This window comes from Archocentrus centrarchus, chromosome 13 (assembly GCF_007364275.1).
Source record: "Archocentrus centrarchus isolate MPI-CPG fArcCen1 chromosome 13, fArcCen1, whole genome shotgun sequence".
In the NCBI taxonomy this organism is placed as follows: Eukaryota; Metazoa; Chordata; class Actinopteri; order Cichliformes; family Cichlidae; genus Archocentrus; species Archocentrus centrarchus.
Window position 1 is genome coordinate 41,974,421 of NC_044358.1, and position 25,434 is coordinate 41,999,854.

At 41.9% G+C, this 25,434-nt stretch overlaps 1 protein-coding gene and 1 non-coding gene across 5 annotated transcripts in view; one reads left to right on the forward strand and one right to left on the reverse strand.

The window, feature by feature from the left end:
* LOC115791090 (solute carrier family 12 member 9) overlaps positions 1–13,835 on the forward strand; it is a 91,019-nt gene extending 77,184 nt beyond the window's left edge. For all 4 annotated transcript variants that reach the window (XM_030745188.1, XM_030745185.1, XM_030745189.1 and 1 more), the window contains exons 11-14: positions 1,722–1,914; positions 8,032–8,206; positions 9,473–9,619; positions 11,416–13,835. In XM_030745188.1, coding sequence (XP_030601048.1) covers positions 1,722–1,914; positions 8,032–8,206; positions 9,473–9,619; positions 11,416–12,371 — 1,471 coding nt within the window. In that variant the 3' untranslated portion in view covers positions 12,372–13,835. The remainder of the gene's footprint in view (positions 1–1,721; positions 1,915–8,031; positions 8,207–9,472; positions 9,620–11,415) is intronic.
* Positions 13,836–17,928: 4,093 nt separating this feature from the next.
* On the reverse strand, positions 17,929–18,001 carry trnak-uuu (transfer RNA lysine (anticodon UUU)). Its single transcript has one exon. It is a non-coding gene; the product is annotated as a tRNA-Lys (tRNA).
* Positions 18,002–25,434: the final 7,433 nt, after the last annotated feature.

Genomic DNA, 25,434 nt, shown 5'->3' on the forward strand with positions numbered 1-25,434 from the left:
AGGGAGGGAGACAGGATAAAAGACAAGGGATGGACATGTTCATCAGCAGTGCTCAAGTGGCATTTAACTGATGTTATCCCTCAGACCATTAAATGACCATCAGTCTGAACCAGGATGAATTCTTTCATGTCAAATGTTCTGTTGTCCACCTTTTGGAGAGTCTGTGTGAATTATAGCCTCAGTTTCCTCTTCTTAGTGACAGGAGTGGCACTCAGTGTGGTGTTCTGCTGTGGCCCATCTGCTTCAAGGTTTGATGTGTTCTGCATTCAGAGATGCTGCTGCATTCCTTGGTTGCAATGGTGGTTATTTGAGTTACTTTTGCCTTCCTGTCAGCTCAAAGCAGTCTGTCCATTCATTGTTCTCAGAGCTGCTCACTGGATATTTTCTCTGGAAACCCTAGAGATGGTTATGTGGGAAAACCCCAGAAGATCAGCAGTCTCTGGAATACTCGGATCAGCCCATCTGCCGCCAAAAACCACTGCACATTCAGTGTCACTTAAATCACCTTTCTTCATTCTGAGGCTCAGCTTGACCTCGACCAGGTTGTTTTAACCATGTCTGCATGTCTAAATGCATTCAGTTTAGATATTTGCATTAACAAGCAGTTGAAAAAGCATAGCTAATAAAGTGTATATGACCAAAAATACAGAAAAGTAGAATATGACCCCTTTGAAGGCAAAATATTAGAAGCATTATTAATTTTCATTAAATCATCAATCGTAATCTCTCTTCAGAGGTGTGAGACGGGAGCTCCAGCGAAGGAGTCTCATCAAACAGAGCAAATGGAACGTGATATTGATTTAATTACACAGAAATGACCACCAAATTACAGCAAAAGCCACGTCAGAAAGTCTGTTTGTGTTGGCTTCAATGTCAGTTATACTGTGTAAAGTAGGCCTAGGTGGTGTCTGTTTTTTCATAGCTTACTCAAATTTCACTGGGCTCTGCAGTCTGATTGTATTGACATAAAACAAAACAAAGCTAAGCTGCTAGTGATAGAAGTTATTGTAGCTAGAGACATAATTGGACTAAGTAATTAAACTTTGCAACTCTTCCTAGCTGACGCCATAAATGAACTTCGTGTACAGCACCAGTTCACTGTTGAGACATGATCTATGGGTGGGAAAAGGCAGACTGGCATTTTAAAGTGGTTTCCTCCTCAGCCACAACTTTCTAGAGCTGGCTCGCCTTCATCAACAGGACTAAACTTTAAATACTCTGAAACAGTTGTTATAGTTGCACTTAGTTTACTACTCCTGGTTTATCGGTGCATATCGTCTTCTGGTGGCCTTTTGCATGCAGTGTACTACAGCGTGTGACTAAAGCACAGCATCATATCAACTTAAAAGGAATTGTCTTTTTTTTTTTTTGTAACCCTATACGATGGTACCATGAAAGCCCAGTCTGAAGCATTTGACTGTGTGCAGACGAAGCACAGTAACTGTTGAACTTTTGAATGAAGGTTGGAGGAAGCAGAGATTTAAAGTTTGTTTTTTTTCTGCAGGGTCGCTGTCATAACTTTTTTTTTCTTTCAACCCTCTGAAGCAAATCAATACCTCATCTTTACTATATTAGATTTAAAACCTCCTGGTGTATAAATTGAACAACTTCAGAGGCTAGCGGTGTGTGTTTTTTTTTTTTTTTTTTTGGAGGGTTGCTGTCATTTTTCTCTGGCTAATGTTCCAACATCTACATATCCACTACCCTTGTTTTTTCCCCAGGCCCACCTTTCGTTATTTCACCTGGCACACGTGTGTGTTGGGAATCATCGGTTGTGCCATCATGATGTTCCTCATCAACGCCATCTACGCCTCAGCCAGCATCGCCTTCATGCTCCTGCTGCTTCTGCTGATTCACTACCTCAGTCCCACCTCCAGCTGGGGCTACATCAGCCAGGCTCTCATTTTCCACCAGGTCTGATACACACAAACACACACACGCCAACACACTCAGTATTGCCTTGTCATTACTATAGCAACTAAAATCTCATCCCCTCAGCTTTACAAGAGCCCGTACCTCTGCCAAGCAATCGTTCTGTCAGGTTTATAGAGACACACAGACGCACACAAACACAGACGGTTCTTCTGCCTCTCCTCAGCCGGTGATTTTGCATTTAGCAGACAAACACACACATTTACCTCTTTTCTCACATATGCCGGCTTGTCATTCCTACAGCAGCTATCTGTCACCTTTATATCAGGCTTACCAGACACGAATACACACACACATTCACACACACACACACACACACATCTGCATCTGCTCCCCCTGCAAAGCTCTTTACATTTATGACACTGATACACACAAACAGAGCTTTACATCATCCAGCTCTCCATGTCCTCTATCTGGCCAGCCTGTTGCTCTCAAGGAGACGGGCCGCCGTTGCCAGGACGGCCCGCAGCCGAGTGGGGGAGTCATTGCCAAGGCTGCAGAGAGGGTGCAGTCGCCAGTCGCTTGTCAGGGGGGAGAACATGATTACAACCACTTAACTTATTGCACTTTTCCTCCTTGTCCTCACCAACCCTTTTTCCCATTTTCTTCTCTTCTCCTCCCACTTTTGTAGTTTCTCTCACATCGAAACACAACACTGAGGCAACAGCCACTCTCACATAATCCGATTGGCCTGTTTACCAGAATGGTGGTGATGGGTAGGGATGAGCGTGGAGGATTGGTTTAAAATTTATATCTGCACTAAACTGGTCAGTCATATTACAGCTCTGCTCCTGTCAGTACTTAAATAAGTTCTTTCTTTTGGTTTTCTACTACATCTAGTGACTTGCTAACGATTCAGTCAGTGTAAAATGTATTTAACATTTCACAACTCCCTACATCTAAATCATTTACAGTTTCTTTGTACTTTTTTTTTGTTTTTTTTTGTTTTTACATCTGTTCGAAGCATCAAATCTAACCGTACATCCACTGCTTCTGACACCCGAGTCTCTGTGTGGTTGTTTTTCCTGTAAGTCGATCTGTTATCATTTTTAATCCTATATTATAGTTATAGCTTTTCTTAAACCAGGTGTCACAAGCATGGTTGCTGCACAGTCATACTGTAGCAGCTTGTCATCACAAGCTTGGCCCTCTCGAGCATACCCTCCTTTATTGTTCTTATAGATGCTAATGGGGAGCATACTTTACACAATAAACATCATGTTGTGATCAATAAGACCTGAAACTAGCTACTGTCTTCTAAGGTCATAGATCAAAGGAGTGTGGGACATCTTCCCATAGTCATACACTTCAACATCTAGACAAGTCGCCCCCTGCTGGCCATTAGAGACAATGTTGGCGTATTTAAAGCGCTTCAAAATTGTGTCACTTTTCAGATCTGGAAACTGCATTTATTTTTGTATGCAGTCTGTGGCTGTTGATGTTTAAAAAGCTATTTGGCTGACAGTTTTTTGTTGTTTTGTTTTTACTTGTTTATTTTTTGCCAGACAAGCAAAGGATCTTCATTATAAAAATAACTGAACTGTTAAATCACAATATGTTTGAACATTTTGCCAGCGCACAATGACTTCACACACCAGATAAACATTTCCTTGGTAAATGTCGTCTTTTTGCCGATAGGCTGTTGGCAGTGAGCAAGGCAGGTATATTGGTGCATCCGTAATTATTACCAACTATCTAAAATGTAAGTCATAAACCCTGTGAATACTCATTTCACAAATGAGCCTCCGCTTGGCCCTCAGAGTTTTGAAACTTCCCCAGGCAAAGAGCCCATTCTTATGAAAATTATTACACTAATAGACCCAGCAGAAGGGGCCATACGTGCACATTTACAGATCTCATACATACACTTTGTCCAGTGCTCCTGCACCTTCTAGTAGTAACCAATGTGGCGGTCTGCCAACTGGGTGACATTGAAAAAAAACACACAGGATCCTACAACAGCAACAACAAAAAAATTCTCAATTGGCGATAACAGGCAGCTGACAACAGAGTTCAGGGAAGAAAGTGAGAGAAGAAAAAGACAAACTGAGGCACAAAAGGCTGATGGTATCGTGGGAAGAGAAAGAGGGATGCAGAATATAAGCAGGGAGTGGGGTTGAGTGATTGAGAAACTAAGTGATGGATGAGACTGAAGCGACAGTGAAATGATGATAGCCTGATGGATGAGAAGATGGGGAAATGGAGAGATAAAGGGAGACAGATGATTAGATGAGTGGAGGCAGTTGGACGTTGCCTCTGGGACCATGTTTTTTCTTTGTGAGTGTGTTTTACAGCAAAACCAAAACCAAGTGCGATGATTATAATGGTAATAATGTTGGTTGCGTCCTCGAGTTTTGATCGATAGTCACACAGACACAAACGTGCGCTCAGCAGTGTGAGCTGAACTTGCATTGGTAGAGCAGTCAGATTTTTCAAGGCTTTTCAGGCTAAATCCCAAAGTGGAGCTGCAGCACAAGAGTCTATAAAATGAAACACATCCTGGGAGTCAGTGGCGGTTTCTGATATGGGCGACATGGGCAGCCGCCCAGGGCGGCATTTCATCTAGGGCGGCATGACCGCCCCCCTCCCCCCAACGCATTGCGATCGCCGCAGCAACGCCTACCGCACTGCTCCACTTGTGGGATAATGGGCGCCCTCTGCTTGCTGTGTATTGCATGTAGCTTTCTGCCATGGTCAGACAGGTTGTAACAGAAGAAAAAGGGCAGGCGGGGATTCTCTCTCTGTCTCGCTGTCACTGCTTCACTCGACCGTCACACACACAGCGCTGCCCCGCCCCCTTCTCCTCTCAGCCTGGGGTGCGAGTCGAGTGAAGCAGTGATGGCGTGAGAGTGAGACTGTCAGCCGGGTTCATTCATTCATGCCTGTACAGTTTGGGCCTGGTTACAGCCAACAGTAACCGCTGAATTATAAATAAAGGCGACTTTTGCTGGCAGTCTCTCGCCAAACCTTTCATCCTCACGGACACTGCCATATCAAGATTAACGCGAAGTGTATGTCCTAATATTGAAAAGTTTTGCGAGATCTCGCAAAAGTAACTCAGGATCTCGCAAAACTTTTGCGAGATATGCAAAACTGACTCTTTTTTTTTTTTTTTTCCTCCCATGTTCCACAGAATGAATCTGTGCGTCTAATAAAATTAGATGCACACAACTGATAGAACACAAAGCCAATTTCATTTATAATACTGTAAATATGGTCATTAAATCACAGTATTTGTGTGAACCCGAATCCTGATAAAAAAAATAACACAAATACGAATCTAGACAGTTTGGACAAATGTTGGTGGATGGCGCAGTGTTGCCAGATTGGGCAGCTTGTGAACACATTGGGGTGGAATATTATATAGATATTTCTATATAATTATAAAATTATATAGATATATAATTTTACAATAAAAACTTCCTAAAAACCTACCAAATATGGTGAAAAGCAGCCAAAATTTTAACAAGTTACCCAAAGCTTGTATATTTAAATATATATCACACCTGGTGCTATTAACATGAGTTTCAGTGGAGGTTTTGTTGTGTTGGGCTGGCAACTGTCAGTCAGATCTGACAACCCTGGGGATGGGCGGTGGTGGTGGCGAATTGTGGCAGATGGAAAGGAAAAGGTCAAAGCCATCAGGTGCACAGTTTAGGAAAAAGAGAAAAGAAGAAGAGGAGAAACAAGCAAAGATAAAGGTAAGCAGAAGCTGTGTAATATTTCAGTTTCTTCCATGTTTTTTCAAATAAAAATTTAAAAGAAGGCCCTGTGACAGGCTGGCGACCTGTTCAGGGTGTACCCTGCCTCTCGCCCTATGACAGCTGGGATAGGCTCCAGCCCCCCCGCGACCCTGACCAGGATAAGCGGAAGCGAATGGATGGATGGATGGAAATTTAAAAGAAATTCTGAGTGTGCCTGTGATGGTGGGGGGACCTTCTGTTAAAGCCTGTCTGTCAGACCATGGCAGAAAGCTACATACACCACACAGCAGTCGCTCATTACCCCCCCAAGTGTAGTAGTGCGGCGATCGCTATTGTGTGTGTGTGTGTGTGTGGGGGGGGGGGGGGGGGGGGGGGGGGGGGGGGGGGGGGGGGGGGGGGGGGGGGGCCCGGCGGGGATGCTCGCCCAGGGCTCCAAACAGGCTAGGACCGCCACTGCTGGGAGTATTTTTAAGTGAAAGCCATTTTAAGTATTTTTAGATATTCTCAAATTATTTTCTTCCATTTGTCTGTTTTATAGCCATCATTTAATTGTCTGGAGGTACTTAAGGCTCCACAATTCACAGCTGTTTTTTTCCAACCATTTTTTCCTCCCCAGCTTTGCTTTTACACCAGGAACACCCATTTGAACTACAGACTGTGTATAAAAGGTAGACGGAGCCAACGTAATGCCATCCGTTGGTTTTGTACCTGGCATTTTAAAACCTCTAGATTAGCAGCAGTGGCTGCTCCCATGTTTTTTTGAAGCCATAAATGACCATATTTGGACTTGAGAGTAGACTGCAAAGTTATCAGCTAATGCTGGAGTTGGGTAATAAATTGCTAATTACTGCTAAATAACAGACTAATAAAATACTATAAGTTCACAAACCATATAGTTATTTGAAGAGGAAGATGTCCCTACAGGCCTGTTCATTGATTTTTGTACCAGGCTGTAATCATGCTATTTAATGCTGTGAAACTGGACGTTGTTGGGAATTGACTCACTTTTGGAGCCAACCCCAGGTGGTCATTAGTGAAACTGTAGTTTTTTTTTTGTTTTTTTTTGGGTTTTTTTTTTTTTTGGGGGGGGGGGGGGGGGGGGGGTGGGGGGGGGGGTATTCACTTTCTTCTTCGCTTCATTTTTCAGCCCCAGAAACTGCTGCTTCGTTTTAACACTCAAAAGTCCAAAAGGTTAAATAAAAAATAGAATTGTCCTTTAGCCTTCTCTCCCATAGAGATGAATTGGACAGCATAGGCAGCAGCTTTATTACGGCTGCATGTCATCACTGAGTTAATGATCATTCATTCCAGTGAGAGTATGTAGTGAGTTTTTAATCATTCCTAAAAGACTGTGGGTTTAGATCTAATGTTTGGTTCTACTTGGTTGCATTTCCTTAATGGTACCTTGATCCCATTTCATCAGCACACTTTCAGAATCCTGATGATGGCTGTGTGATAGCTTGCATTGTAATACATACTAATACACACTGGCATTTAAGTGTATATTCATAAGCAGCTGCATATGGGCACGTTTATCACAGTAACAGTCTGAATGACATAGCTACACATTCATACATGCATATAAACACCTTTACATATATCTGACCATTTAATGGCAATGATCTGCACTGGTACTTATATAACTGTTTTACACTATAAGCACTTTATCTACCTCTCATCCAGGGCCATGAAACCCCTCATGTGGTGGTGTCTGTTACTGGGACATCTGTGGATCAGGCTTCAGTTGAATTGGGATCTGAAGAATTTAAATTTTAAGAACCTTAGGTCCTCGGTCCTAAAGCAGGGACTTTATTCTGCGGTGGGGGGGGGGGGGGGGGGGGGGGGGGTCACCGCTACAAGCATTAATAAATCTGCATCTGTCTTAAAAGAAGTTGGTGAATGAATGTTTCTAGAGAAAACTGTATTGCAAACCTATAGAGATTGTAGAGAGATGAAATGAGTTTGTTTCTAAAAGCTGAATGTGCCTCATGCTAAATCAGGTGACCAATAAAAGTCCCTTTGTGCAAAAAAACAAGCAAACAAACACACAACATGAAACAGGCATAGAAATGAGCAAGTGAACAGGTTCAAGACTACATATTACCATTTTTGGCTTTCATTTTTTTCCCCCTGCAGTATGTTAAATAAAGGAAATTAAAATTAAGTGCAGAAAATGAATTTTTCAGTCAATGCTAGTTCAGTCACATCTAGATATTGTTTTGGGGACTCAGACAACTGCAGATGCATCTCAGTTTTAGTGAAACTCAAACTGCAGGCATGACTATGACTAGTATGGACTATGGGTTTCATTAATTAGGAGGTCAGTGGGTTAAAAAATAAATAAACAGATTTCCCATCAACAGCTCTGCTCAAAAGTCTCTGTTCCAACCTTTAGGTGCGTAAGTACTTGCTAATGCTGGATGTGAGGAAGGATCACGTGAAGTTCTGGAGACCTCAGATCCTGCTCATGGTTTCCAACCCCCGCAGCAGCGTGGGCCTCATCACCTTCATCAACGACATCAAGAAGAGCGGCCTCTACGTGCTGGGACACGTCCAGCTCGGAGACCTCAGTAAGAACACCACACTTCAACTTAACCTCTAGAAACTTTTTAATTTGGTTAATCAGCTTCTTCTCCAGTGACTTTTGCATTAGGAGTGTTTGAAGGTTTACTTCTGCACCATTTCTCATCTAAACCCACTCAGTGTGAGAGGGAGACTATTAATTATGAGAAAAATAAATTGGGGTGGTGAGGAGATGCTGTTTTTGGATGATTCTAACATGACTGTGATATTTACAGGCAGCAGGGACAACATAGAAAGCCTTGCTAAAAAAAAAAAGAAAAAAAATCAGTGTTTTTATCTCGATTGAGTTCAAAATGGTCAAATATGTAAAGTATATGAATGAGAAAAATGTTCCACACTGAGCAGTGCATGATTGAATGGTCCTTTTTAGAATGCTAAACCTTTCTCTTTGACATCACTTCATCTGCTGCAGTTTCATTTCAAGGGAGGTAATCGCACGCACAAAGCTCTGGAGGCATCTCCTTTCTCTTCTGCACGGGCGCACACTTGCAGGAGCAGGGTCATCGACTGTCTGTTTCTTTGTCTTTTGAGGAGTTTTTTTAAGGGGTGGGGGGAGATTATGGGAGACCGGGACTGGCGCTGAATGGAATGTTCACAATCCAAGTCCTTTGAGTGTTTCGCAGTGGAAAAAATGATATGTTCATTAGCTGCTGAAGGGCCCTTCTGTCATTCGAAGAGCCACTTGGTCTTGAGAAATATGATCGAGCTATTCATTCACATAATTACACTGAAGTGGAGGTTGTTGTTGAGGACTTGCGCATTGCCCCGTTAATCTATTTTAAGCCTGCACATTTACACTTACCCCTTGTGTGTAGCAGCTGTTTTCCTTAAAGCTGAATAGAATACATGGCATCTTCTAGCACAGCTCAAACTACCACAGGAAGCTTCAGACGTGGCCTGTGGATGGCCCTCTACATACGTACTGAGGCTTTTTTGGGATGACTGATCACCTGCTTGCCTGTTTGTACTTCCCTGTGTCTTTCACTCTGTCTCAGATTTGTCTACGCTGTCATTTGTGCTTGCAAAACCCCCCCCCCCCCCCCCCCCCCCCCCCCCCCCCCAATATCTCAGCGTCCTGTCTGGCATCTCTCTTTTGCTCTCATTCCAGCTCTGTCAGACTCACTACTCCACTCACTCCTTTTAATTTTTGTCTTTCCTTCTAGTGGCTTCATTTCTGTCACATTATCTGAGTCTTACCACACTTCTGTTGAACTGTCAGCTGTATTCCTAATATAACTTTATTTTTTTGCCAGAAACGTTACCATCCGACCCTCTGCAGGCGCAGTATGACTCCTGGTTGTCCCTGGTGGACCATCTAAACATCAAAGCCTTTGTCAACCTGACGTTGGCAGATTCTGTGCGTCACGGTGTCCAGCATCTCCTCTTCATCTCAGGACTTGGTCAGTAACACTGTTAACAACACACAATGTCCTTATTGGTTAGTAGAGCCGTTCAAAGGCAAATATCAATATAATATGATTATATACATTATTATATATTATTTGGCTTGTAGTTAGTGAAAGTCTTAGTCTTCTGCTCTTCAACCAGTGGATTGGTTTAATATATTTATTCAACGATTCAAGTGTTGAACATCAGAACTGTCTAAACATTTTGAGATGATGTGCTGTACCGGTTGTTAAGCTGCGATATCCAAACTGCTGTTTGCAAAGTTTACTTTTTATCTGTATGCCTAAAATGCATGTAAGAGACTTGATTTGAAAGGTAACTTCTTCTAGTTTCTGTGTAAATATGCTTATTTAGCACGCCTGAACTCTAATCCTGCCCCGAGGGCAGGGATTGGCAACCTATCAAAGAGCCATATTTGATCGGAAAGGTCTGTATAGAGCCACAAAACATACAGTACTCTGCAAAAGTCTTGAGTCACCACCACCTGCCTCACCCCCACTTCCTTATATTTTGCTTCCAAGGAGCCCGGCTTTCTTGTATTCTTTTTAAGTAGTTTTGAGCAATAGTTCTTCAGCTTTCAGAAGATCTATTAAAGTTTTATTTGGACACTGGCTGCTTTTTCACTCACTTTCATTCCAGGCCTTTTACTGCCTGTTTTCAGAGGAATGTTTTATTTCTTTGTTTGTTTGTTTAGTTTTTTTGTATGTTAAGCCCCGTAACACTTATCTATGAATTATGAGAGGCAACATACACCCTGGACAGGTTGCGAGTCTGTTGCAGGGGTAACACACAGAGACAACCATTCACAAACACCAGTTTAACCCAGTCCCACTAACTGCGCGGTGGCGCAGTGGTTAGCACTGTGCCTCACAGCGACGACACTGGGTTCAAATCCACCGTGTGGTTTGAGCCTTTCTGTCTAGAGTTTGTGTGGATCATTCAAGCATAAAAGGCACCTAACTTAAGGGATGAACTAATATTGTCTACACATAACAAACAACAAAGCTGGATCTTTGTTACATGAACACATCATTTGTTCCCATTTCTTTGGTTGAATCTATGAAAGATAGTGCAGTTCACCTAAAAAGCTATCTACAGCGGATGAACAGTAATCTGAAAGCCATGTAAGAAATAGAAAACAAAATCCAGCAAAGACCTCACACAGGACCTGAGAGACACATCTGGGCCTTTGTTTCCACATTTACACTGAATTCTTTTCAGCAGGCTTTGCAGCTTTGGCTCATGTGACATCTGCAACCAACTGCAACCAGCACCAACTTAAACTGACAATTCATCTCCCATTCACTTCTTAATGAAGCTCCGTTTGGCACTTCCATTCTAACTTCCACTTCATCTTCTTACAGTAATATTGTTTCCACTCCAGTTTGTCCCGGTGCTTAGATTTTAAAGGACACTTTTATTCAGTACTTGTATTCCTTGCAGTCTTTGCACATTTACTATCAGTTCTGTTTCTGTAATTCATGCAGATTCATCTGCCCCTTAGCCATTTTAGTTTTGGATTGACGTTTAAAAATTAAATAAAATTGTTTTGAAGTCTTTGTTCTTTTCTTTCTTCGGGGTTGGCACTCATGTATTTTTGACCACTTTCTTTCCTGTTATCTGTCTTTGTTTTTTCCCAGTTTTTAACTCAGCAGGTCTACTCACATTTGTCGTATTTTCTCATCATGATATAGAATCGCTGAATCGCCCCTACGTCTACCACTCACTTAACATCTTAGGAAATGAATGATAGTGATAAAGAAATAATTTTTCTCTTTCCTCCTCTCAGGTGGGATGCGTCCTAACACCCTTGTCCTGGGTTTCTATGATGACTGTCTTCCAAAGGACAAACTGATCGATCCATCAGTGTCTACCAGTCAGTCCACTGATCCCTCGGGCCCTTCTAATGAGCTTGCACAGCATCCTCTCTTCCACTTTGCCTCCCTGCGTGGCTCCAGTAACAGACCGGATTATGGTGAATTTGGGGACGGAAAGGTTCTAGGGCCTCAGGAGTATGTGGCGATCATCGCTGATGCCATGAAGATGCTCAAGAATGTGGTACTAGCTCGACACTTCAACAACTTTGACCGAGCCCAGGTTCTCTCGCCACATTCCTCCTCTTCAGGGAAGGGAGATGTGTATGTTGATGTCTGGCCGGTCAACCTCCTGCGCCCAGACAGCTGTAGCTATGTTGACACCTGCTCTCTCTTCCTGCTGCAGCTAGCGTGTATCCTCAACATGGTGCGGACCTGGCGCAAAGCTACACTGCGCCTCTTCCTGTGTGTTGAAGAGGGCCGAAGTGTGAGGGGCCCGGAGGAGAAGCTCAGCCAGCTGCTTAAGGAGTTGAGAATTAAGGCTCAGATCCATCCAGTGCCCTGGGATGAGCAGGTGGCACTACACTGGCAGCGCCAGGGCAACTGGGGGAAGAAACAGCTGGATACCACTGCAGAAGAGAAGAAGCTGAGACCTGACGAGGAGGGGGACGAGGAGAATGAAGATGATTACGTTAACAGCTTCCCGAGCAACACCACACGCCTGTCGGACGGCTACCTGTCAGCTGTCAATGAGCTGATCCTGGCTCAGGCCCAGCCCCCACCCGCTGTGCGTTTCCTGTACTTGCCACGCCCCCCAGCTGACACCCGCCGCTACACTGCCTACTTACACCAGCTGGAGCTGCTGACACAGGACCTGGGCCCTACGCTGCTCATCCACGGCGTAACACCAGTCATCACCACTGACCTGTGAAATGGAGCAGTCAGTGGCGTGCGCTTCACACGCAGAGTTTTTGTGAATCTACTGAAGGTCTGTGGACCTCAGGGCTGCCTTGGGACTGACCTGTCCACTCAACAATCGAACAAGAAAACCTCCTTCTCACTCACAGAAACTGTCTGCACTTCTTTACACATTACACATCGATGCAGAACAAAGTCTTCACATTTTCGCCCTGACTGTCTACATATTTAACCCTTTCTTTGTTTTATTTGTGCACTCCACTAATCATTCTGGTGTTCCAGTCGAGCACCTGAAGGTGCTATATTATATTTATTTGTCAACCTTGTCTCGGTTTAAGATGAATATAATCAGATGATGATTGTGTTTGATGAATGTTGAAAACAGAGAGCCAGTCAGTCAAAACCACAATCAAATGGCACAAATGTTCCTCACTTTGCACCAGTGTTACACTAATACTAATAATGTGGGCTGAATGGCCCACAGCAGGATCAATCAGGATAAATTTTAATTTCCATCTTCATTAGACTTTCCTTCCCTGTTTTCTTTTCTTACAATGATCATTCCACTTTTTGATTTAATTTTTATTTTTTCAGATCAAAAAGTGCCTTGCTAGTTAGGGCTCTGGAGTTGGACTGTTATACCTTGAAGCAGGAAGTCTGCTTTTGTGCCTTTACAAAGGAAAGTGAACAATAACAACAGTGCTCGATGTCTTTAAGGTTTTAATCGAAAAACCTTAGTGTGTGGGATGTCAGAAAGACATTCCTCTTTTTATCCAAATGCACTTTTGTCCCTTCTCTGCCAAACTGCAGCCTTCCAAAATTAATTTAATATGTTTACAAATGCGACTACTGTGATTATCTGTGTTTTATTGATTACTTTTGTGTCACTTTCAGTTTTCACTCACGTGAGTGACCGGCCTTGTTGATCAGGCTGAATTTAAGTAGCTTAGCCTTTAGTTTAAAAGTGACATTTATGGGATATTTGTAACTGCTAAAGAGTAACAAGCTACATGTTGTGTCTTCATTGTGTGTTCCAGCATTCTGTGGCAAATTGGATTCCACTCCTGGATAAACCCCACTCTTTTCTTTGTAACAATAATCTGAAGATTGGGGGATCCACAAATATTGCCTGTAAAATGGATTCATTCACTTTGACTCAAACTCGACAATTTTCTCACCCTCACTTGAACACATCTGTGTGGTACTTGAAGAGAAGCTGGTGCTTGGATTTGTACTTTGCTGGTGTTTGGAATGGCATATGTTTTATTTCTAGGCCAACTAGGTACTTGTGTTTCAGCAGCTGGCTTCCCTTTAGGACACTACAGTCCCCAACAAGCCACTGACACTAGAGCTCTTTGTCTTGGAAAAAAAAAAAAAATCTGCAGGACACACTTTATTGAAAAAATGAAATCTTCAGTGTTCGAAATATACCTTTAAACTGAAATGACTGATAAATAAAATGTTTTTATTATGTGTCCTTTTTTTGTTTTATATGATCAGATTGTTTGCAAAAGCCAGATCAAACTTAACAACTGTCCCAAATGTCTGCACTTTTTTCCTTCAGCTGAAGACCAGTTCATGTGTCTTTGAGAAGAGATCTGAGGGTTTTTTTGTGAGCGCTTGTTTGTGTGAGGTAAACTTTGGAAATAGGGCCTGAGATAGCTCAGCAGCTCAGACAGAGTGATACAAGAGGGTGCCAGCCAGCCAAATTGCTTTGTCCTACAGTCACCCTCGCTGCCAACCAGGCAGAAATGGATTCTATCTCCGTTCTGAGGTGAACAACAGATTGGAGAAATAAACCCAAATAACCATTGATATCTGTTCAGGAGGAGGGAGGCTGACATTTATCACTGAGGGAAAGACACGGGCTCTGAGAGGATTGTTCTGGGTGTGCAGAGAAAAAAAGTTTCCTGATGTGTTTATTTAGACTTCTATGGAAAGTATTTGTTTTATAAGTAAAAACGTGTATGGCAGTTTGTAAGTAGAACAAAGCAAGTGCCAATTGGTCTGAATAAGCAAACTGATATAAAATCCAACATAATCATTAATGCAAAGTGATATGCTATTACAATTTACTGCTGAAAAAGCAAATTGATTTAATGGTTAAACTCGGACCCTTGTTTCCATACTTTCTATCATAAATATACAGTCAGAATGGTGAAACGTATTACACATGGCCAAAGTTTATAATCAATCAGCTTCTGTACAAGTAATTTCTGTGAGCCGTTTGTTTTCTGCTTGGGTCTTGGATGATGTTGAGAGATATTCCTAACAAAGTCATCTCAGGCATACTGCTCTAGCTTTGAGCACAAGCTGTCCCACCCAGCTGGATTCATGAGAGACAGCCAGTCAGAAGAAAGGTGTCTTAAATGATCAGATATAAGGATTATTTGAACTGTGAGTCATGCAAAGTCAGTCTAAGAGACATAATAGGCCCCCTTTAAATACCGTTACATTAGGACAGAGGCAGACAGCATGGCTGTCGGGCCAATAAAAGGACAAGCCTGCACATGTGTGGCATGACAAAACCACTGTGTGGCTTAAGAAAACAAATGGTTTAAACATTTTCAGCATTATGAAAACAACTGCTTTTTTGGGGGGGGGGGGTTTAAAAAGGAAAAATGCATCAAAATGTAAAAGACAGAAAAGCAAATATCAGTAATATACAGAAATGTGCCGCAAGTGGCAAATTATTGTATACAGTAATGCTCGGCTAAAACAAATACCAGTAATAGTGATAAAGGTAAGACATCATTTTCTGCCAGCAGTTAAACACAATGAGCAGCAACCCACACCAAAATGGAACTGATACACCTCATGCATTGTGAGCCATGTACATGTACCGGAAATGCAAATGTTAATAAGCTGATTTAAAATTAGGGTTGGAGTATGTTTATTATTTTTTAAATTACACTTGTTCGATTGGTCATGTTATTTCAAGATTTTTTTTCCACTATAGTTATTTTAGCCTTTATTACATGCATATGTGTTTTCCTCAATCTAAAACCCTGCTCTGTCATGTCTGCAGCCCTGATCAGAGGAAGCTTGTCACCGCTGTGGCGTGTCAGAGCTCTAACCACTGGGGACGCCGTCGGCACATACCAGCATACTTCATCACTTCTAATTTCTACAGCACTTTAAATTTCATCTCCCTCTCTGCATCTTCAGATCCACTTAATTGTACATGACACGCGGATTGCCAGAGTCATCAGATGGATAGGAGAGAGAGATGACGGCAGGAGAAGAACGTGTGTGTGTGTGTGTTTGGGGGGGGGTCACGTAAGATTTGGTCATGCTGACACCCAGATTCAATTACTAGTTAAGGCCAAACAGACCGCTGGCTTATCCTGTGAATTATGTTTGCATGCAAATGTGCAGAAAGTGCAGCATCACATTTGGAGATTTTAAATTGCTAAAATTCCCACATTAACACAGCAGTTATAGTCTCAATGCATTTAAGACATCTTACAATGCAAAGACTGAAGATCCGTTGTCCGTTTTTAGTGGCATGGCATTAGGATTGTTAGGTAAATGCTCAGCACTGAATATTTGCTGTTTTAATGATAACAATCCTGGGGGTGTGCATGTGTCATGCAATGATAAAGCAGAGGCTTAACAAAGACATTTTTCTTCGTGTCATTGAAATCGCAGCTCTGTTTTCTAAGCAACTATCAGCTAGTTTGCATTTTGTTGGGTAATTTTCAATCATAGACTATAAACAAACACAATGATTTTTCCAAAGCGTGGTCTGCTGACATATTATTGCAGAAAACTGCAGCTTTTAATGTTTGATTTGAGACTGGGGAAAAAACTTCAAGACAGCATTCCAGAGAAAAGCAGTCTTGCAAACTCATCAGATAGTCTGCTAAAAGTGACAAAAGCTATAAATTTGGAAATATCTGGAAAATGTCACCTCTTCTCCCCAGTAAAACTGTCATGGTTGTTTTTAATTTTCTTTGCTTTTATGGTATTACCCTAATGAGTGTCATCTTGTTTTGGTTTGTTTTCTTCTTTTCAGTGTAGGCTTCTCCTCTTTCAGTTTACTTGCTTTTTTATTTTTAAGGTTAGTTTTGTTTTTTTAAACTTCCTTTCTTTGTTCTTTTCCCACCCTTGTATCTGATTGTATCTGACTGAGTTGACCCATTCCTTATTTCCCAGCTCTCTCTCGTGTGTATTTATCGTGTCATTCTGTCAGTGTTTGGAAGCAACTGAATAGTCAGTTTTATTTAGAAAAGTTTCTATGTAGTGTGACCTGAAATTATCTGCATTATGACAGCTGGTTGAATTTTATAAATTAAGGAAAGATGCTACAGGGCTGCCTTTATTGCTTCTTTTAAGACAGGACATACCAGACTGAATGGTTACAGAAGAAACCATGGTTCTATGAATCACACTGTATGGCTTATCAATGCATTGGTGTGTTGAAATTAACATGAAATAGAACAGGTTGTTACAAAGGTAACCATGGATCTTAGAATCAGTGGCACAGCAAGCAGTGAAATCAGAAAAAAAAATCTTTTGTTTCACCTGATCTGCTTCCATAAACTTATTTCTTTATGTATTTGCATCATCCTTTAATGACAGCCATCTTCTGGCCGCAGTTGACTTTTGTCTCTGGAAAGAAACAGAACTAGGTTCCTTTAGGTCTTCAGTCTAATGCTCTCCCAACTGAGCTATTTCGGCATGCTCTTGTGCAGAAAATGCTCTAATATAGCATCTTAATAACCACTCAGGCATAGCAATGGTCAAACTGCACTGCAGCTGACCAACTGAGACAGTGATGCAATGTGACATGAACTTTTAAGCTTTGGATTTTACAGTGAACACTGCCAAGTAATTAACTTTGCTGTTGTAATTACTGTCCCATCTGAAGTGTGCTTCTTCTAAGAACTACTGTATAACATTCAATGTGCAGAGCTGACTTTGCCACAAACCATTTCATCAGCTTTGGTGACTAGCATCTTATCACCATAATCTGCAGGGTGGGCACCAGAGTTTATGGACTGGATGGGGTCACCATCTTTGACAGGGGGGTGTTTGGTTCAAGTCCCTTTGCAGCTCCATAAAAATATAACACTAAAAACCAAAATAATACACGAAAGAGAAGGCTCTTACTAGGAGATGCTCACAGGGGGCAATAACAGCGAGACCTGGAGGGGTGTAATTGGGAGCAACGGTCTGCCTAATCTGGTTATCAGACGTCAGTGTCAATCACAGGTTGTACATAACAAACCCCACGTTCAAACATAAGTGCACAGGCACCCAAACATCCTAGGTCGCAGGTTGCTTTTGTAATTGTGCGATCAAATGTGCAGCCGGATTTCTTGGACACTGGCGTGAAGAGAGGAGCTCAGCTGCCAACTGATCTGGAGTCAAAGGAGGATGCTGGACAGACCTGGTGCACTCAATCATATAGTGAAGGGGCAGTGGGAACAACTGGAGGAGGCCCACCTGCAGCTCATGGACAATCTTGACACAGAACTATCAAGACAGACCGACATACTGAGCTTAATTAATGAATGCAGACATGTGATAAAGACAAGGGGGGCAAGAATAGGTATCCTTGAGAGCACCTGGACAGGGACTTGAACCCTGGACCCTCAGATTAAAAGTCTGATACTCTACCATCTGAGCTAGCCAGGCTCCTCTTCTGGTTACTTTTGTTGCTGTCAATAAGGTCAGTTACTGTGAGCGCTTTGAGCTTGTTGCTCAGGGACATGGTATGAAGTGGCATTTAGTTTTCCATTGCACAAAGCAGGATATTCCTTTTCTTGGCTCACTGCTGTGGCAAACGGGTGCTTCCATCTTGAGCTGGTGATGTCACTTGCAAGCGGGCTTCAAGGTGCCAGCCAGTCAGCACCGGGCCCAATAGAGGACGTCGGGCAATCAGGCCACCCTCACGAAGTCTGTTTCTGATCATTTGGTCAGAGACATTCACATCAGTGGCCTGCTTGAGGTCATTTTGTAGGGCTCTTGCAGTGCTCATCCAGTTCCTCCTTGCACAAAGGAACAGATAGTGGTCCGGCTGATAAAGGTTAAAGACCTTCTACAGCTCTGTCCAGCTCTCCTACAGTAACTGCCTGTCTCCTGGAATCTCCTCTGTGCACTTGAGACTGTGCTCAGAGACACAGCAAACCTTATGGCAATGGCACGTATTGATGTGCCATCCTGGAGGAGTTTGACTAAATATGCAACCTCTGGAGGTTCCAGGTATCAACTCATGCTACCGCTAATGACGCTGACCCAAGCCAAATGCAACACTACTGCGAAAAACCGTCAAAAAACATGAGGAGGGGAAAACATGCCAGTGGCCTCCAGCTGTAAAACCATTCCTGTTTGAGGGGTTGTCTCATCGTTGCCTCTCTAGTGCACTTGTAAAATTTAATTAACCCCAAAGCAGCTGAAACTGATTAACAACCCCCTCTGCTACTAAAGGGCCCAGATCAATATCCCAGAAGTTTAACTGACTTGATGCTACACTCTGATTACAGAATATTATAATATTTCTATGCAGATGACACACAACTATACAAATCAGTGTAACTGTGGGGACGACTGTCCCTACACTCACTCAAAAGGTGCACTGAACAAATCAGTGAGTGGATATGCCAAAACGTCTTGCAACTGAACTTAGAAAGTAATTAAATACCGTATTTTCCGGAGTATAAGTCGCACTTTTTTTCATAGTTTGGCTGGGGGTGCGACCTATACTCCAGAGCGACGTATATGTGACATTTATAACACATGAACCAAAATACTCCAGCCACTTGACATCTCCGTGAACTGCAGCTTTAAGGCAGTCTTGCGTAACCTGTGGCGCAGTGGATGATGGATGGAGAGCACAGCTTAACGGCAACTGGGAGAATGCGCCACCCAACTTTCCTGGAAGTCATTGGATGGATCAAGAAAACTTGGGCTTCAGTGACAACCAAACCATCCTGTTGGGATTCAGAAAGGCTGGACTAATTGGAACTGCAGCTGACGACGAGTCTGACTAACGCGACACAGAAGAGGAGGCGGCGCTTCGTCTACGGAGTGTACGGAATTGTTTAGAAGTGACACCGAGGATGAAGAATTCAATGGATTGATGGTTTGGTTAACTTGTTAGTATGTTCTTTAATCCTGTTCTTTAATCCATTATTATTTTAAATTGCCGTTCAAGATGGAATTTCTGCTCTGGGTCTCGGATTCTATCAACCCCCCCCCCCCCCCCCCCCCCCCACCAAAAAAAAGTGCGACTTATAGTCCAGTGCGACCTACTGTAAAATATGTTTTTTTTCTTCTTTATTATGCATTTTTTGGCTGGTGCGACCTATACTCCGGAGCGACGTATAGTCCGAAAAATACAGTAGTTGTATTTGGCCCTGAAGAAAAAAAGATTTAAAGTTTCTCTGCCTATCTAGAAAGCATGATGGTAAATCTTCAAACCAGGGCAGAAATATTGGAGTAATTATGGACTCTGACCTAAATTTTGGCAGCCACATAAGACAAATCCAACATTAGTATCAGGTGATCAGTCAGCTACTTCATTTAAACCCAGACTTAAAAGGAGGCCTCATCACCCCCCATCACCAAGCTTCGGACTCTGGTAACAGGGATGTGAGTAGTCTGCAAGCCTGAGGAAGGGCATTTCCTGTGCCTGCCATGTAAGACCATGGAACCATGATTTCCTATCAACAGGAAGGCCACAAAACAACCCCACTGTAAACACCAGTGAAGGGAGTTTCAAGTCCACAAACAGAAAAATGGCCGGCAGTACACAAACATACCTAGCAGGTCCTACTAAACCCCCAAAACTGCAAACAACGATATAGGGTAGAATATGGAGTTTTACATCTCACAGGTGAAGAAATGAATGGTAGATTTATTAAATTAGAATAACGAGGATACCTGCTCCTACCTGCACCTGCTCAATGAGACAAGAAAGGCAAAAACCTGGCCTTATTGATGTGGGGAAGCCCTGCCTCCTGGGGGTCATGGGCATGACTTTGTTTACATAAGGCCTAAGGTGGAACTGTAGTGATGGTCCAGAGTGAGGTTGAAACAGGTCTAACTGTGTATTCATTCCTGCACTGAACTTTCTTCATGTTGCTTTGGTAAAAAGCAAAATTGTTAGCAAGGCAGCACTGCTTATATGAGTGCGGCTTGCATCTGCCAAAACCCAGACTTGAACTAGGGCCTTTAGACTATCAGTCGCTCCCTTTTGAGCTATTTCGAACCATTGCTTTCCAAGGAGCACTCTATAAATTTTATTAGTCTGTCAACCAGCTCAGTGGACAAGCTGCACTGTCACTAACCCACTGTGACAACAACAAGAAATAAACTTGAAATGAAACACATTATTAAAAAAAAAAAAAAAAAAAAAAAAAAAAAGCTCCAGAAGGCAAGGATTTCTGAGACCACCAGGGAGAGGAACTCGAATGCTGGACCTGCAGTTAAGAATCAGATACACTACCATCTGCAATACCCAGGGTGCCTAAAGTCAAGCTTTTGCTATCTGTTGTTTGACAAATTCCAGTCCTTTTTGTTAGAAAATGAAAGGCATACAGTAAGGTTTGACAGCAGTCAAGTTTACTAAATAAGTAGACAGTATGCTGCCACACAAAGAAGGGTTGACATCAAAATTCATGTGAATACCAGGCCAGAAGAAAGAAGCAGGTGGAGGGCAAGGACCACTTATCTGCCAGTACAAGATGAGGTTTTTTTTAGGCATTTTATCACATTTCTAGACTGAACTCGATTCATGTCGCTTTGTGTCAAAATTAGTTTGGTAAGTACAAGCTTGCCAAAAGCCAGGATTGAACTAAGCTTCAGACCAATGCTCTCCCACCTGAGGTACAGCATCTCTGCACACAGTTAAACAGACAAGACTCGACATTTTATTAGCCAGTCAGACACACTGGTGGTGAAAGTGCACTGCAACTGATGCAATGTGAAATTAACCTTTAAACTTAGGATTTTACAATGAAGACAGCCAAGTGATGGAGTTTGTTGTCTAAATTATTGTCCCATCTGGAGTAAGACAGACACTAAGTTAAGGTATGTTTTCAACATGTGGGTATCCAGCTCAGTCAGATTAATTCCTGTTGTCCATGTAGTCTATGGTATGGGGGGGCTGAAGATCTTGTAAGTTCTTGTTTGTAGCTTAAGCAGGGAAGTTCGATAAGCTGTTTAAACATATACTTCTCCAGGTACATGTGGACTTGTTTGAGTAAGAGAATTTAACAAATCTGCACTGTTTCTGGCTGCAAGTCACACTTGCCTTGAGTCAGATTTGACTTGTGTCTTAAATCTCAGGACATTAGACTTTACACTGATGCTATGCTAGCAGTTAAGGGAAACTGCACAACATGCACAATTCATATACAGTAAGAGTCCAATCAGGTTGAATCAGGTGAACAGTACAAACTTTATCATGTCTACACTGTTTGCTATCAAAGCTTCATCTACATTCCCTACCTCTTAATTTGTGTTGTTGATTTGAGTAAGATTTAATATTTATGCATGTTTTCACTGAGGTGATTCACTCAGCAGAATCCTTATAACAGTTTGGATTCACTGAGACCTCATCCAGCACAACCTGTTCAGCACAGTCCATTTGTTCATTGGTGAAATCTTTGACATATTTTTTGACTGAAGTATAAAGCCAGTATAACAGAGGCACTCAAATTAGCATGGTTTACAGTGTCAGCAATGCGTGTGCTGAGTCATGCTGTGATCCATGTTGTGCTTTTGAATATGTATGGTGAATGCACTTGCAGTGCCACAGGTGGAGGAGCATTGCTTATTCTCTTTCATGTTTGACCTGCTCTGCAGCACGACAGCCCTTCAGTCCACGCACAGGTCAGTCAGGATAAGGTGCATAAAGAAGGCTGAATTTCATTACCTTTTCAATTTGTTGTCCACCATGAGAGTCAGCAACCTTGCAATTGTGTGTGTGTTTGTTTGTTTTTGAAGGGAAAGATGGGCAGAAAAGGAAGAAAACTTATACTATGCTGTCATCTCCACGCTTTTTGGAGAAATGCCCCAGAAAGATCTCAGCCCTGTTTGGCCTTTGTTTAAGTTTAACATTGGCAGTACATTCTGAGGCAGGATTTAGATCAGGTGTCCATCTCAGGTTTTTTGGAGCATTGTGAGACACTGCGTGTCCCTAAATAGAAGGAATGGTAAATAGACTGGTTTTTATAGAGCACTTTTCTGCTCTGCTTGAGCTCTCAAAGCACTTTACACAACATGTCTCATTCACACAAGCACTTTTTTTTTCCAGTGTCTAAGTGCTTAGTAGCTAACATTCACACTCCAATGAACACATCAGGAGAACCTGGGGTTCAGTATCTTGCCCAAGGGTACTTTGGCATGCAAACTGGACCAGCCAGGGATCAAATCACCAAGCTACCTGCTGAGCCACAGCCAACCCAAATGAATGGGTGCTATTACCTTGCTGGATTCCATATTTATTCCATGTAATTTAAGTAGGCTAAGTAAACATTCTTTAATGCTAACAGCCCACTATGATGTCCCTTCTCATCACTCACATTTCAACATCTGTTTTCCTACTTTTCTCCTCTATTCATTTCTCCACTATTCATTTATCCTTTAAATTCCCTGCACCTTTTTTTCATTTACACCGTGACCAGGTCCTCAAACAATCTCTCCATTACTTGTTTTATTGGATTCAATCTTATTTAATCACAGCAAACCAGAACAAAGTTTAAAAACTGGCAGCACGGTTACTCAGTGATTAGCACTGTTGCCTCACAGCAACATGGTCTTGAATTTAAGAGGAAAACTCAACAAATCTCTGACTGAGCAAGTACTTAATGGACACACAAGTACTTACCATGGACAGGAAAAATTCCCTTTAAAAGGAACAAACCTTGGACAAAACCTTAGTGCTTGTCTGATTATGGAAACTAAAGAGGCATTGGACCCCAGAACCACCTGATAATTTTAGATGATGTATATGGGTATTTAGTTTTTAAATGGGCATTTTCCACTTTTGAAAAATATCTCCATTCACATGAAAATGGAAAAAAAAATAATTTCAAGCATTGGCAAGAACACGCCACAGCAACTTGTAGTGATATATCTCCCTAACTTTATATAAATGTTGGCTAGACAGAGGCCTACAAATAATAACGCAGTGCACAATTTGACATTAAAGAAGGAGAAAAAGCTCAACACCTTTAATGTTGCAAGACAAAATCTTCATTGTCCTCGTCCACATGTAAATCCAGAATCTGACTTTCTGAAAATCTTCACCCTGGAAAGTTTTTCAAAAGCTTAATTTTTAGTGACCTAAACCACTGCTTATGTGTAGAGGAAAAGCTACGTTTTTGAAAATACCTGTGCACATGTGGCTAGTGTGTCAGACTTAAGCCTGTAGCTATTTCAGTTCCTTATCTACATTAGGCTAGTAAAAATACAGAACTTTTACAAACTTTAAAATGAAATCCTTAGTAACATTGGCACATAGAGGCAAAGTCTGTCTTAATTTAAGCCAATCAGAGAAAGTGTTGCTGTTGCTTCCTTAACATGCAGTAACACCACTGTGAGTATGTTCAGTTTCTAAATAGGTTGTAGTTCTGTTTCCTGTGATACTGTGTCATCCCATTGCTCACAAAACTCAAAATCGCTTTGGGTGATTAGAAATCATTGCCCAAAATTATATGAAGTGACCCAAGCTGTAATTAACGGCAATTTTTGTATCATCTAAAATATGCTCTTTTGCTTAATAGTTTAATTAAAATCAGTTATATTCTACTGAACATTTTCATTGTTGTAATCAAGGCTGCAGTAAAGAACTCTTAAAATATTTAACAAGTCTCGGCTCAAGCTGTTTTGAGAGTTGGAGTCCAGAATGAATCTAAATGAACAAAAAACCTATTCAAAACTGAAAAACCAACGCAGTGTGTATTTTGTTTTGTGGCTCATTGTGGTCCTGAGCCATATCAATTCAAGCACTTGGCTCCAGCTCCATTAATGCTGGAAGCTGGAGCTCCTAAAGCACAGGCTATGTAAGTACAAAAAAGGAGCTGATGGGACCACACTTCCATTTGCTTAGCTATACGAAGGTCTGAAGGGAAACAATGCAGTCCAGTACTACAGCTACAGCTGTCAATCACAACTCCAAACCACAGTGCCAGAAATGATAAATGATTTATGTTTCATCACAGCAACTCATATACTTCATATACTAACACTATGATCATATCACTCTAAAAAAAATAGCCATGTTAGCTGATCTGTGAGGCTTGGACTTGGGCAATGAGCAGCTAAATGCTAGTCAGCATGCTAACATGCTAACAAATGATAACACAACAGTGTTAGGAGACAGAGTTACAAGAAAAAAGGTTTATATGATTAACCTAGGTGAATATTAGAGACATGATCTTGCTTCATTATAGGCAAAACATACTCTTCATGTATTTACTGAAACTACAAGTAACGATTCAGAGAGTAGGCTGGGAAATAAAGTTTTTTTGTTTGTTTGTTTTTTTTTTATAAAAAGCATGTGCTAAAAAACAAAATTCACCTTGGTTTGTGGCAGTTTTAGGATGCTTATCAGCATGAGAAGGTTGTGGCACCTCCTTCCTTTTCTCCAGATGTGTCCCCAGTTCTCTGCATTCTGGTCTTCTTTTGTTAGAAATTTTTCAAGAAAACCAACTTTTGTGTTCATGTTAAAAGGGATAAGAAGGGTGACAGTTTGGAGAGTCCCATTTCAGTTCTAACACCTCTTGTGCATATTAAATGGGTGAGCATTTTGCTATTTAAACAGCATCTGTATGATATCTCTATGATTTAATAAATACATGCATACATTTATTAAATATTTTGGTCCCAGTCATACAGGCCTAAAGACCGGTCAATGACTCCAAAGTAACCCCTGGTTGTTGGTGACCTCGGTTTACTGCTGCTCAGTGGTTAGTTAGCAAGTGTTTGCAGTGAAGTCACCATCTTCCATTCAAACCACAGCAAGCAACCAACACAGTCACAGGGAGAATGTTGGTGTGTCACCCTCTTTGCAACCCATTTCACCCAGCAAGAGCCAGCAACCACTCGCCACGCTGTCACAG